Below are 12,045 nucleotides of genomic sequence, written 5' to 3' on the forward strand. Positions count from 1 at the left end.
CTCTCTTCCTTTTTCTCTCTCCACTGTTTTTGACCAATAAGAAGTGAGAAAAACAAGGTTGTCAACAAAGTTGTCATCAAATGGATGTCAAAATATCATTACTCTTTTTTATTTGACTTTTGTTTTTGGTTTGAGGAGCCGTGTAGCACTGTTCAGTTCTCTTCACGTCCTAGTAATCCCATAATATAATAACATACATACAGATAGGTGTGAACATAATAGCTAGTTGCTAGCTTAATTCTTATGCCAGCCATGACCAAGTATAAAGAATAATTTTTGGTTGAAAGTGAAATGTACCTCACTAAAATAAACAAGAACCAACAGTCACTAGAATTAGATACATACAGTAAGGAATTAGAAAGTGGTCATATGACCAGCTCCCAAGTGGTCTCTTGGTTAGAGGTGTATGCCCTCAATCTTTAGGCCCTTGGTTCAAAGCTCGGTAACTTGAAGTAAAAAAAAATAGAAAGTGATCATGTGAATTTCGGAAACCTATGTTGAAGCAAGTTATTTTTGTTCCAAGATGCGAATATCATCATTCACCTAAAAATACTTGCACAAGAAAGGAAATAGTCAGGAATCTCCAAATAGAAAAGTCACTATGTATAAATCTGCAGAATAAATGCATTTTGAAGTTGAATGAAAATCAGTATGTTATAGTATGCATTTTTGTTCCAAGTATGTTATAGTAGTAATCTCCAACTGAGTGATGAGTTACACGCTAAGAAGGCCAGACATTCATTGCTCCTAGGAATCAAGGCCTTTCCATTACAGACCTATCCCAAAATAGTACAGCGGATAGGGGGATAGCTGCTATTGCAAAGACTGAAAATCAGGGTACAAAATTAACATAAATACTCAAAATATAAAAATACACAAAATTAAAGAGACAGTCGCACTTAATAGTAAATTATAATCAACTTTGTCATTTCCTATCACAATCAAGTACTAAATGTAATCAAAATGACATTCCATCAAAATCAAGTTCTAAAAGTAATGAAGGAGCACAACTTAACACAGCGCAGAACAAAGCAGAGCAACATGAAAAGAACAGTATGAAGAACATAAATTCAAAACAATCAGATAAGAACACGAACGGAGAAGCAGAACAAAACAATGAAGTTGAATGACGCAGCAGAGCACATGAATGAGGAAATGACGACAAGATGAAAGAATGTGAGAATTGATATAGTAAAGTACTACTCGCTTAAAATTTTGGCCCTGAAATCCTAAAATCAGTCGCAATATCAGGTTTGGGCCGCGAACCAAACACAATTTCGCGCCATTTGCGGCAACGACAACCACAGCTGTGGAAGGAGCCTCGCAGTGGCCATTGGCTCCACTACGCTTTCCGCTATTGCTCGCTATAGCACCACTATCAACAACCTAGTTCTGAAGGGCAGCTTTTCTATTTTATTCAATTGTAAAAGTAAATTAAATCACACTTGTTTTTAGTTTTGGAAAATATTTTGTTCAAAAAAAAGTTTTGGAAAATATCCCATATTGTTCTGCTGAGCCATGGAGAAGCAGTAGAGCCTAAAGCTGGATCGCTCTGGAAAATAGTATAGCTTTAGAACTTTTGCTAATTCCTTAATGAAGAACACAACCTCCAGAGGAATTTCATATAAAAGAAAAATATCAGATGATAATATACAGAAAAACACAGATTAGACAACATTAGTGCTTATGAAAATATGCGTACTTCCATTACAGAATTTAACTAACATACATGAATGGAAATGGTATAATTACTTCCAAAATTTCATAAATCTAATTAACCCAAATATAGAAGGAACTAAATAAATTACAAAAATGCTAAAATCCTATGACATTTAAAGCATCATATTGAAAAGCAGTGGAGTTAGTATCCCACGATACGTATCCCGATACGATATGAAAACAGCCATGGGCGATACGTATCAGGGCCTGTATCCCAAATGACATTGTATCCCGATTCAATCTAGTATTATATGATACTGTGGCACTTGCGTCTTAGTTGCAAAAATCAGGTGGGTTGCACGACCCGGCAAAAATTCCAAAAAAAAAATCCGTTTTTTTATGTATCAGTTCTGGAGCCAGGTCAGGTTTTGCATGACCCACCAGAAAACCCCAAATTTACCCGGTTTTCTTGGATCGGGTTTATGTGACCCATCAGATATTGCAAGTGAACCATTTTGTATTCAAGAGTTTTGTTCTGTAGCCTACCAATTAATTTGGAGCTATTCCCCAAAGCCACTCACCTTCTCTTCCTTTACGGCGTCCAACACATACACGCACTGTTTCTCTACTCTACACACTCTATATGTTTGATTTTGATTGAATTACGGATGCTTTATGTTATTTACTTTTGTTTATGACTTGAGTTTTGAAGTATCTTGAAGTTTATATATGATATTTGAAGTATTTTGGAGTTTATATATGATACTAAGTCATTTTTTTTTTTTGCTCATGTAACTTACGATACACGATTCAAAAAAGAGGTCGAACGATACACGATACGTATCCCGATTTGACTACCATGTTGAAAACCTTTTGAATGCTTAACATTTGCGTCATTTACATATACACATTTTTTTTAAGGATATACATGTACATTTTTATACCATCCAGCATTAAACCCATGCCGTAAATTTGATAAGATCACAAGACCAAGAACCAAAATGGAAAAATTTTAAACAAGAATACTTGATTGCAATACTCAGTTTATATATCAGCGACCAAATATTGTTACCTGTTGCACTGCTGGAATTGTGGGGTCATTCTTATCTGTTATTAAAAGTTGCATCATCAAGATTCTCTCCCATAAAAAATGAAGGACGTAATTGTCCTGTGGAAAACACGGGTTAAATATATTAGGCAAGTTTTTTACTAGAATCAAAGTCAACAAGCACTTACGGCTTACAAATCGCGCTATTTGACAATAACTACTCTGAACAAGTAAAAATCCATTGCAGGTCCGTGTAGCATTTGCAATACCACTCAGAATTACCGAACAAGAGCATGCTTACGTCAAAATAAAATATATAACTTACTATACTGAATTTCCTAGTAAAAAAAATTGTAATCCTAGCACATCAGCATTATGTCCTTCCATACTGCAAGTTTTAATTTCTTTTCAGATATGCGACACCCCAGAGACACATCAGAGAGGATCATAACATGGAACCAGACAATATTACAAAGAAGAACAACGAGATAAGATCACATTAAATCAAGACAAATGATATTTGAAAAACCATTTTGTGACAACTTTCTCTCTCATACTCACATTGTGTTTTTACTCTCTATTGTTTTTGACCAATAAGAAGCGAGGAAAAGAAGGTTGTCCTAAAAGTTGTCACAAAATGGTTGTACAAATATCATTACTCTTAAATCAATTAGCCACATTAGTGTATTGGATTTGAGGTAAACATTTACTACGTCAGATATCAAATCACAAATTGGCCAGATAGATACAGACATGAAGTACATAAAAGGTAAATGCATAAACGTACAGCTGTACATAAATCCAACCGTATTAGCTAATATGCTTGTCGTAATGACTTGATATAGAAAATGTATTATCTTAGTGTAATGATTTCACCAGTTTCCTATTCATGCAGTGCATGAATGTACAACTGTAAATGAAATATTATTAGCTAATATGCCAGTGGGAAAGATTCGATATCAAAAAACTTTATTGTGTTACTATAATATTCTCAACAGTTTCTTTTTTATGCACTGGTATTGTTCATGAAACAAGAGGACTCAGCATGACAGAAGCAATTTACTAATAGGAAAAGGAATATTGTAAAAATAAGGCAACAGTTCAATGAGAGCACCAATAAGGTGTCCTTTAAAACATGCAACACAACAGCAAGAAAAATGAATAATAAGAGAAAAACTAGAAATGTAACAAGTAGAGAACAGTCAATTGAAAATTTGCTCTATCTTGGCCAATATAAAAAGTACCTGCTGAGACTTAGAAATGACAAAATGCAACTACAAATTTAAAAAGAATAAAGAACTACCAATTTTGATAAATAAGTTGTTACGACGAAGTTATTCACCTACATAAACCAAGTTGAAAACTATTCACGATAAGTGAAAAGATGCTTGAGCTAGTTAACAATAAAATCCAAACTTTAAAATAAAACAATATATCTTTAGTCGAATATGTTGTTGTGTTCATTGCACAATGCCACCTTTCATCATCAAGGAGAAGCCTCATGCTTATATGTTGACAAAATAAAACATCAGATTTTCCCATTTAAATCAAATGCCCTTCACCATTATAAACTTGAACTTTGAATCTAATAATGAATGGTAAAAAGTAAAACAATGATCATGTGACTTTTTAACTGGTCCCATCACCATTATAAACTTTTAATCTTGACCACCAATGTATATTTGTATGGTAAATGTATACTCCTCTCAATCTTATATACGAGTGATCCTCTCACTAGATACATTCACATATGTGTGTGTGATTATCATAATACTGTTCACTCCAATAAAACTCTCACCATGGCAGAGACAATGGAATGGTTAGAACCATTATGGATATATATTAGTCAAGTTTAAAGTTTGAAAGAACTCTTTCAAAAGCATTAGTTGGTAGCTTGTTCTAGTAGAAAGATAAAGAGAAATATCACAAAATCCAAGCTAGTAATTAGCACGCACACCAGTGTTGTCGATGGCGGACCATGGTGGATAGCCAAAAATCCGCCATACCTGCCAACATGTGACGCCCACAAAACTGGCCATGGCAGAAAGCCAAAAACCCACCACCGATATCTGCTACAGAGCCGCCATGGCTGATATTTGACAACACGGACATAAACAGAACAAAAGAGAATTGTTTCTGTTATGTTCTCTTTAGTTCTAAGCTGCAAGTGGAAACCAAAATGTATCCCATGTTTGAGCCCTATATCTGGTTTTGTTCTATTTCTTAAAGCACAAAATATAGAACAAAAGCACATATACAATGTTCCATAGTCTACCCTCTTTGCCATATGCTATCTAAATTACTTAGGTTTTATAAAGACATAAACATAAACATAGAATTGACATATAACCTAACAGCCAAAATAATTAAAGCATGGGCTTAGACAGATTCTGTAATTGAATTCAAAATGCAGATTCCAAATAGGCTACGTAAATCACTTAAGTTTCATGTAGACGTAAACAGTGACAACATTTAAACCTTACACCCAGATATCTAACGGACATACTCGACCAGATTTTGTATTTAGTTTCAAGTGACAGATTTCACATATCCAAAGAGAAAATCAGCTTCAATAAACCAAAACTGTTATCACCCTACAATTAATACATTTACTAATTATTCAAATTTTACGTGAAATGTCACATTGATTTACATATTAAGCCTAATTACTCCCTCCTATTCTTCTCTCCTTCTCAGTTTTTCAAATATATCTTTTGACATCATGATTTAACCAGTAACAAAAACCATAAGCTGTATATGATTCCCATTAGAACCAACAATGGAAAAAATAATTATGAAGAAAAGGACTGTAGATAAAACCGATATTTCCACAATTATTTGTGAAACCAACTTAGAAAATATATTATAAAGACAAAAGAAATGTAGATAAACCAACATTAACAGTTTGGTAAACCAACTGAAAAACAAACATAAACCAACTGAAAAACATAAACCATGTAGTTTTCCGACTACTAAAACTAAAACAACTGGAATACTGCAACAGTTCAACGATTTATTAGGTGCCTCGATTCACAAAAGCTAGGCACAGAAACAAAATACATTTTATTCTCTCATCTTCATATGGTCTGTTGATATGTGGTAGACAATACCTTCAGCACATGTTGACAAGACAAAACTAGTTCCACGATCATAAGACATCACAATTTCTAGAAACACTGCAACCCCGGTGTGAGCAACTGGAAGTCCTAATTCTGCAACAAACATAAAGAACCATCAGTACAGCCACCATATTATTTTGTAACGTAGCACGTCAAATTAGATAACAATGGAACACTTAATCATAGCCAAGGAAAGTTAACAAATAAAAAATTCTTGAATGGCTTAGGCTAATTTGCAACTTCAATGGAAAACAACCATTTTATCATATATGAAGAACATGTATTTTTGTTTTTCATCATCTAGGCGTCGAAACAGACGGAAAACGAAAAAGATATGAAAACAGGATTGAGAAAAAACCTTCAAAGGTGGGTCATCCTTAACCGCATATCTCTTAGGTGATACCGTAGTTAAATTCGAGCATGGAAAAAGAACCTACAAAAATAAAGTCAACAACAACAACAATACCTGCATTAGCCAAACTCAAATACAATTTCAACAACCAAATCTAACAAATCAAATATCCAAATTCATCAAATTGAAATGACATCTAACTGTTATTATAGACATCCATTCAACAGTCAAATTGTACATTAGATGCAACAGTTTTTATTGAAAGAGTGAGAATATGATTACCTCAATAGATTTCTGAACCTTTGTTGGTCTTTTATTTGGCTTCTTCGGTGGCTTCTGACCAGTCATGAGTAAAAAATCATGTTCAATCTCCTCATTTGTGAGACTCAGCTTCAGCTCCATCCTTTGCGGCATCTCCGCCCTACGCTGAGATCGAGTTGCCGGCTTTCGAGAACTTCCTTCACCACTTCCGCCACCGCCGCTTTGTTTCTCTTCCTTCTTCGCTGGCTTCCTTGGCCTCAGGTTCCATACCTTCTTAGGCTCATTGTTCGATTCTTCATCTGAACGTTCTGTCTCCACTTCCACTTCCTTTTCCTTTTCTTCTTCTCCGCCGTCGCCGTCGACCATTCCGTCGTCACGTTCTCCTCCTTGTCCAACATCGACCTCATCCTCGTCACGTTCTCCACCGCCTCCAACATCGACCTCTCCGACGACAGGTACTCCACCGCGATCAACCTCTCCGGCGTCGCTGTTCTCGCCGGAACCCTTAGCCTTCACCGGCGATTGAAAGGTAAATATCGATTTACCCTTTCGAATCTGATCCAGCTGATTTGGTGTTTTTTCAGCTGGTTCGACCGGGTTCAAAGCTAAACCTTCAACCAGCTCATTTGGGGTATTTTTAGCCTCAGTCACTGGTCTGACTGGGTTCAAAGCTAAACTCCCAAACTGGAAGCCAATAAAATCATTTTTTTGAGCTCGGTTTGAACCAAAGGGCCGGTTGGGGGAGGAACCGTGACTCTTACCTAGCCCTAGACTTAACTCGAGGCTAACGTTTTTATCATCTGGAATTGAAGAAGAACCTGATTGCAAAATTGAATTACTTTTGCTTAGGTCACGGTTTGACCCTGAACCTGACTGTAAAAGAGAGCTAATTGTATTTTCAGTTTGTTTATTCCCCAACCCAAATTGAAAAAATGAGTGGTTGTGGGTTTGGTCGGTCTCTGGGAGGCTTTGATATGAGCCCAAGTGGAGAAGTGGCATGGTTACGTACTCAGGACGGTTGGAAGATGAACCCCATTGTGGTGTCAGATTCATGCCAAGATAGTTAGGATGAAAGCTAGGGTAGTTACTAGTCCGTCCGGAATTTTTTTGTTCAGCAAAGTTCAGATTTAAAGGAGAAATTTGTGTATTGAAATAAAATGAAGACGTTGTCGGCATTGGTGGTGACAACGACGACATAGGAGAAGGGATGACATGTGGTGTGGTAGCCTTGTTTGAATTTGGTTTGAACACCTTATTTTGGGTTGGTGGAGGAGGGTTGATAAGGGGTGTGTCGTTGTTTGATTTTGATATGAGTACGCTTCGTGTTGGTGGAGGAGGATTGGTGGTTGGTTTTTCATTATTTGATTTTGGTCCAACTGGCATGTTTCGAGGAGGAGAGTTGGCCATTAATGTGTCATTGTTTGATGATTGTTCGAATGATATCATTCGAGTTAATAGAGGAGGGTTGATAACTGGTGTATCAGTGTTTGATTTTGGTTCGAGAACCATGTTGTTGTTTGGAATTAACCGAAAAAAAATGAGAAATTCAATGGAAAGATGGAGAGAAAGTGTGAGAACTATAGTGAAATGGAGCTTATTTATATAGATTAGAGGAAAAATAAAGAGAATTAACAAAGCAATACAAAAATTGGGAAAGAATAGAAAAAATGAGCAAGATTGGAAATCGTTCAAGAGATTAATGAATCTAGCATGTATGAAAAAAACACAAAAAAGGATTTTAGGCTTTTTTATTTTCTTATCTTCAATACATTGAATATAAAGTATATTATGATTATAGAATCTCATATATAATTATTACATTCATATTTTCTTTTATTAAGATTATTACTATTAGTGTTATTCCTTCAAAAAAAAAAATACTATTAGTGTTATCCTTATCAAATTCTTTATTTTGACAAATTTTATTAAATTATTAAAAAGTTTACTCCTTAATAATAGTTTTTTCTTAATGTTTTTAGCAAGACCTTTTCTTTAGTACTTATGGGTGTCTAATGGAGTTTATTGATTGTATTTATATATTTTTTATGATATTTCATTTGTCCCACGATAAGAAAATATGATAAATAAAATAATAAGAATTTTAATTTTATTGAATCATCTACGATAGTTATTGATGTATTTTAATTATCATAAATATAAAATAAAGGATAAAAATTTGAGATTATAATATATAGTATTAATTAGATGGTACAACTATAAGAAAACAAATAAAAGTATATTGGACACTAAAAATGATACTCTTTTTAAGCGAAATATTTTATGCAAATTTTGACAATTATTATGTGAATGTAGTATTTAAATTATTAATTATTAGATGGTGATAAATATTTATTAATTATGAGATGTATGTAAGATATTTTAATAAATTAAAATCTTAATAATATTTTTAATAATAGGTATTTAATTGTGTTTTTAATATAATTTTTTATATTAAACTTGGTGTTAATGGTGTAAAAATACGCTCTCTTTTTCAGAGAAACAAACTTATAACATTTCATTAATCAAAGTGTGTTCAATACAATCTGGTATTTCAAATAGAACCTGAAGACTAGTTGACAATAAGGTCGCCTTAGCTAACTTATGAGCAACTTCATTTGTTTGTCTACATACAAGCTCAACAATTGAGTTTTCATAATATTGCCTAAACAGAGTTTTACAATTTTGGATAATGATACCAAATTCAGTAAAATCATGCCGAGAAGATAAAAAACTATCTACCACTCTCTTTGCATCCATCTCAAAATCACAGGTCCCAAATTGAGCTCATGCACCCAATCTAGCGCTGAAAGTAACCCAAGAGCTTATCCAATATGAACCTCACATATGGGACTAAACCAAACAGTTTTGGGAAGGACAAAAGCACCATGTTCATCTCTAATACACATACTCATTCCAATCTTATTCATGTGTTTCGAAAAGGATGCATCAATATTGCATTTGAATCTACCTGCATACGGTTTTCTCCAACAAATATTGTCTTGTTGCTGCCGAAGAACAAGATATGTTTGCTGCATTGTTCTAGCCAACTTACACTCCTGCAAGATGTCCTTTGCGCGTGATAGAACAAAGGTGTTTGCATATGTAACCTTATCCCAATCCTTGTTGGTGTAACAAAACACTTAATACTTTATCCCCTAAAAAAATGCATTTGATACTTTATATTAATTGTACCTAAGTTAAATTTCTAAAAAAATATTTACACAAATTAAATTTCTTATAATTAAATGTTTGTTAAATTATGTTCAAGAAATGCATATATATTATGCATTATTTCTACCAATCGAACTAAACTCACTCAAATAATTGATCTATTAATTTATTTGTGTGTTATTATTATTTTGAATATATATCACTTGTCCTATAAATACATCTCACTTGGAGAGATATTTGATATATTGGAGAGCACGTTCGAACCCACAATTTTTCAATTATCATCTAGTATGTTGATTTTTCTCATTAAACTCGTATCATAAAGTTAATCTAATCAGCGAGTTATTTTATAATTAAACTTTTAACCATGACCTTGAATAAATTATATATGTATAATTAATTTTTATTTCAACAAATTTATCATTCAACGTATACTTTTATTTTATTTTATTTTATTTATAAAATTGGAGAAAGGGGAAAAGTTTGTTAACTAAAGTGACATCGGTAGCTATTTTATAACCTTCTCCGAGGGATTTAAACAATGTATTTTATTTTATTTTTTACATTGAATAATGTATTTTTAAGTCACAAGATTAAGTTATTAACATTGGACTATCATCTCAGATGTAATGTATGCTTTTATTATTTAGACTTAATTGCAGTTTTGGCCCTCTATATTTCAAGAAGTTACGATTTTGGCCCCCCTAACTAAATAAACTACAAAACCACCCCCTAAGTATTGACTTTTTTGCAGTTTTGGCTCCCATGCCAATCTTGACCAAGTCAAAGCTGATGTGGACGCCACGTGTGTATTTATTTATTTTTTAATTATTAAAAAATAAAAATATATATATTTTTTATTTTTTAATTAAAAAATATATAAAAAATATTTTTTATTTTTTTAATTAAAAAATATTTAAAAAATAAATACACACGTGGCGTCCATGTGTGCATTGACTTGGTCAAAATTGGTCTGGGGGCCAAAACTGCAAAAAAGTCAATACTTAAGGGGCGGTTTTGTAGTTTATTTAATTAGGGGGCCAAAATCGCAACTTCTTGAAACATAGGGGGCCAAAACTGCAATTAAGCCTGTTATTTATATATAATACTACCAACGAGACTTGGATGTAACAATAGGGGTTAATATCGCAAAAACATAACGAACTAAGATTAAAGTCTAAATTTAGTGTCTGACACGTCTGAAATAAATTATTTTAATATAGGTAAGTTATAACAAAAATAAAAATTATCTATTGTGCTACACAAACATTCATTAAATATATGATAATATGTTTGTACGCTTTTTTTAAGGGATATGTTTATGTGCATGAATGTCACTTTTTTTCTTTGAAAGGTAACATTAGTTTTTTTTTTTTTTTTTGAGGTAAGGTAACATTCGTTTATTGAGAACTCTTCATACCATTTGCAATCGTGACTAACAACATGAGAAGAAGACATGTTGACTATTTGGGATAGGGAGTGCATTAATGTAAAGACAAACAAAAAATGATAATACAAGATAAAGATAAAATTATATATTAGATAATCCACATTAATGAATACTTTACATACATGCAATGTCTATGCAAATTTAAAAGGGTCATAGTCTTATATATGCTAAATGAAAATCCAAACAAATTAGAATAACATCAATTTTGAAAGTATTTTTTATTAACCTCCCTTTCATTTTTTTATGGGGTTCATATTGAAAAGAATTAATTGAGGTAACTAAAATGTGACTTTATCTCATAGATCCATTAATAGTTGTGGCAAAATTGTCTATTTCCTTCATGGTTACTGCCAAATTTGAATGCAACAGTGTAATATTGATTCCAAAAACTCCAAATCTCGACACAATTAGCCAATTTAGACCAATTGCTATGGCTAACTTCAAGTCCAAGATTATCTCTAAGATACTTGCTGAAATAATCTAACATATTTCTATGCAAAAGTTATTAAGAATGGAACCAACTAATCAACTATCAATAACTTCAAATCATTACATATCAATTTTTTAATTTTTAAAAATGTAGTTCCCATCTAAAAATAAAGATATTAAGAGCACCTCCAATGATAAACACTACTAATGGTTATTTTATGGGTCTCATTGTGCCACATCATATTAAAAAAATTCACACATTTTTTACTCCAATAGTAATCTCTAAAAATCTCCTTTAGAGTCCCACATCTTTAACTTATACTCCCTCCGTCCCAAATTATAAGCAAAATAATCTCATTTTCTTTGTCCCAAAATATAAGCAAAAAAGATCAACGTTTATGTTATTTCAAAAAAATCATCTTTTCTAAAGTAAAATTAAATGCAAATTGCATTCAATTTGTTCTCCTTTCTATTCTCTCCATAATCATTAAAGCAATGCATTTTGTTTAACCGGGTTCACAAAGTAAGTAACGGTTACTCCACTGTGGCAGACTCC

The 12,045-nt window shown here is 33.0% G+C and overlaps 1 protein-coding gene across 5 annotated transcripts; it reads right to left on the bottom strand.

Annotated features, from left to right (window-relative positions):
* Positions 1–210: 210 nt before the first annotated feature.
* Positions 211–7,861, bottom strand: LOC146896296 (uncharacterized). 5 transcript variants are annotated; one of them, XR_015022055.1, is made up of 5 exons: positions 6,461–7,861; positions 6,185–6,259; positions 5,818–5,919; positions 2,732–2,827; positions 211–543 (listed from the first exon to the last, which is right to left on the bottom strand). XR_015022055.1 is itself a non-coding variant. In XM_085733911.1 (3 exons), exons 1-3 carry the CDS (start codon positions 7,844–7,846, stop codon positions 5,914–5,916), a joined length of 1,467 nt encoding a protein of 488 aa, XP_085590037.1. In that variant the 5' UTR covers positions 7,847–7,861; the 3' UTR covers positions 5,516–5,913. The 5 variants fall into 5 exon arrangements, 1 of the variants encoding a protein (XP_085590037.1); XR_015022056.1 differs by having other exon boundaries at positions 211–552; XR_015022054.1 differs by having other exon boundaries at positions 211–810.
* Between the last annotated feature and the right edge of the window lie 4,184 nt (positions 7,862–12,045).

The sequence above is a fragment of the Medicago sativa genome, chromosome 8 (genome assembly GCF_051527215.1).
Source record: "Medicago sativa cultivar Bolivia chromosome 8, Bolivia_mono, whole genome shotgun sequence".
Taxonomy (NCBI): Eukaryota; Viridiplantae; Streptophyta; class Magnoliopsida; order Fabales; family Fabaceae; genus Medicago; species Medicago sativa.